Raw genomic sequence first — 2,432 nt, forward strand, 5'->3', positions numbered from 1 at the left:
CACTGCAGACACAGAATGGTATAACTGAAGTCCATTGCAGTAGGCTAGGGGATGTTAGAGAGCAATTTCACGGTGAGAGCTGGTTGTACGGCACTGCAGCCTGAGAACGCTATTACTGAAAGGCTGGGAATTGGCCTTGATGTGTAATACAAAAATTGATGCACTACTACTTCCAGCAAACCATAACTATAATGCACATGGTCAGATGTAACCCTAAGAAGGACCGTTGGGGTTCTTGAAGAATGAATCCAACTCTAACACTTTCCCTATATAAGCAGCAGCACTTTCCCTAACCTCTGCCAGCATGCGTCTGAGGCGAGCCGCGGGCGGGACCAGTTTAAGTATTTGGCGGTCACCTGATTGGCCTAGCCACTCACTATTGTTGGGGGGGATAGGGCTGGCACGTCAGAGCAGGAAGTGGTAATGCCTTCCCCACATGTCTATTGGCTAGGAAATGGCGCTAAACATGCGGGGAAGGAAATGCAATTGACTCGAGTACCGCGTGGTGTTCGTCTCGAGTAACGAGCAGCTCGAGTACCCTAATGCTCGAATGAGTGTGCTCGCTCATCTCTAATCTCTACATTTACTTTTTATTTAGAGTTCAGATTTTACTTTTCTCGTATAAAATACTTTATACTTGACACATAATTATGCTATTAGAAATCTAAATAAAATTTTGGACTATTTAATTAGGATTGGAATTTTGTATTTCCTAAGAGAATTTTAGATCATCATCTGCACACAACGTAAAGGGTACTTCTGGGAATGCCAGAGCTGAAACTATAAAGCCTTAATGTATCGGTCCTTGTTCCTATATCATAAATCCACTACGATATTGTCAGAGACAAACACTTAAAATGCCTGATTTTTTTCTTTTTTATGCATTCTATGCTTGTGATTTCTGCTTTAGAATCTGTTCAAGAACCACCAAGGAGAAACCAACCAATGAAGTGTTTTTAGGATTTGTAGGAACTCAACACCATTTGAAAAATATGGGCCCTCTTTAATCATGGTTATTTATGCATAAGTTACTTCTTCCATTCAATTATTATTTATTTCTGTGATCGCACAATGCTTATATATGCTGCAGTGAACTCCAACCAGACATCAGTGAAAACTTTCATCCTTCTTGGTCTATCTAATGTTTTTGAATTTCAGATTATTTTTTCTATTCTTCTTCTAGTCACTTATACAATCACATTATCCATAAATATTCTCCTACTTATTGTGGTAAGAAGTAATTATAAACTCCATACTCCCATGTACTTCTTCCTAAGCAATCTCTCTGTTATTGATATTGGCTTTTCATCATCTGTGGTGCCCAAAATACTAGCAAATACCCTTTCTGGGGATAAAAGCATTTCTTTCTTGGGATGTGCCACCCAATTATACTTCCACCTAGCTCTTGGATGTACAGAGTGTTTACTATTGGCTGTAATGTCCTATGATAGATACATCGCCATCTGCAAACCATTACAATATAGTATCATAATGAATAACCAATTCTGTCTTATCCTGGCTGTTGGATGTTGGGTTACAGGCTTTGGAAACTCTGTCATCTTGACATTTTTCACCTTCAAGCTGTCATTTTGCAGGTCCAACCATGTTGAACACTTTTTCTGTGAGATGCCGCCCATCCTCCAGCTCTCTTGTCAAGATATTTTTTTTAGTGAAATAGTTGAATATATTTCAATTGTGTTAATTGTTGTAAGTAGTTTTTTGTTGATACTTCTGTCTTATGTGTGTATCACTTTGGCCATCTTACACATTCGCACCACCAACCAACGATTCAAGACCTTCTCCACTTGTGCATCCCATCTGGCTGTTGTTTTGTTGTTCTATGGCACTGTACTGTTCATGCACCTACGCCCTCCATCCAGTTACTCCCCACATCAGGACAGAGTTGTGGCAATGGTCTATACTGTGGTAATTCCAATGCTGAATCCCATTATCTACAGTATAAGGAATAAGGATATCAAACATGCTGTACAAAATATGATACAAGTCCATCTGTTTTAGACTAACTGTAAGGAAAATACTGATTGTATGATTATTTAGATCTCATTCAGCCATTTTAATTACAATTTTGAGCCTTTGACTAGAATAAACTGAACTATCATTGTTCTGGACAGAGAGCCAGGTAAATAGGTTAGTGTCTAAAGCCAATCACATGTGTACATCAAAAGATATGCAGATTAGAGATGAGCGAACGTACTCGTCCGAACTTGATACTCGTTCGAGTATTAGGGTGTTCGAGATGCTCGTTACTCGTGACGAGCACCACGCGGTACTCGAGTCCATAACATTTACTTCCCTGAAAAGTTAGCGCCATTTTCTGGTCAATAGACATGCAGGGAAGGCATTACAACTTCCTCCAGTGAGGTTCCAGCCCTATTCCACCCCCCTGCAGTGAGTGGCTGGCGAGATCAGGT

General features: G+C 40.0%; 1 protein-coding gene across 1 annotated transcript; it reads left to right on the forward strand.

Annotated features, from left to right (window-relative positions):
* Window positions 1-1,071: 1,071 nt before the first annotated feature.
* LOC136571923 (olfactory receptor 5AP2-like) lies at window positions 1,072-2,019 on the forward strand. The gene has a single exon (XM_066572541.1). It carries the CDS (start codon window positions 1,072-1,074, stop codon window positions 2,017-2,019), a length of 948 nt encoding a protein of 315 aa, XP_066428638.1.
* Window positions 2,020-2,432: the final 413 nt, after the last annotated feature.

Source organism: Eleutherodactylus coqui, chromosome 6 (assembly GCF_035609145.1).
Source record: "Eleutherodactylus coqui strain aEleCoq1 chromosome 6, aEleCoq1.hap1, whole genome shotgun sequence".
Classification (NCBI taxonomy): domain Eukaryota; kingdom Metazoa; phylum Chordata; class Amphibia; order Anura; family Eleutherodactylidae; genus Eleutherodactylus; species Eleutherodactylus coqui.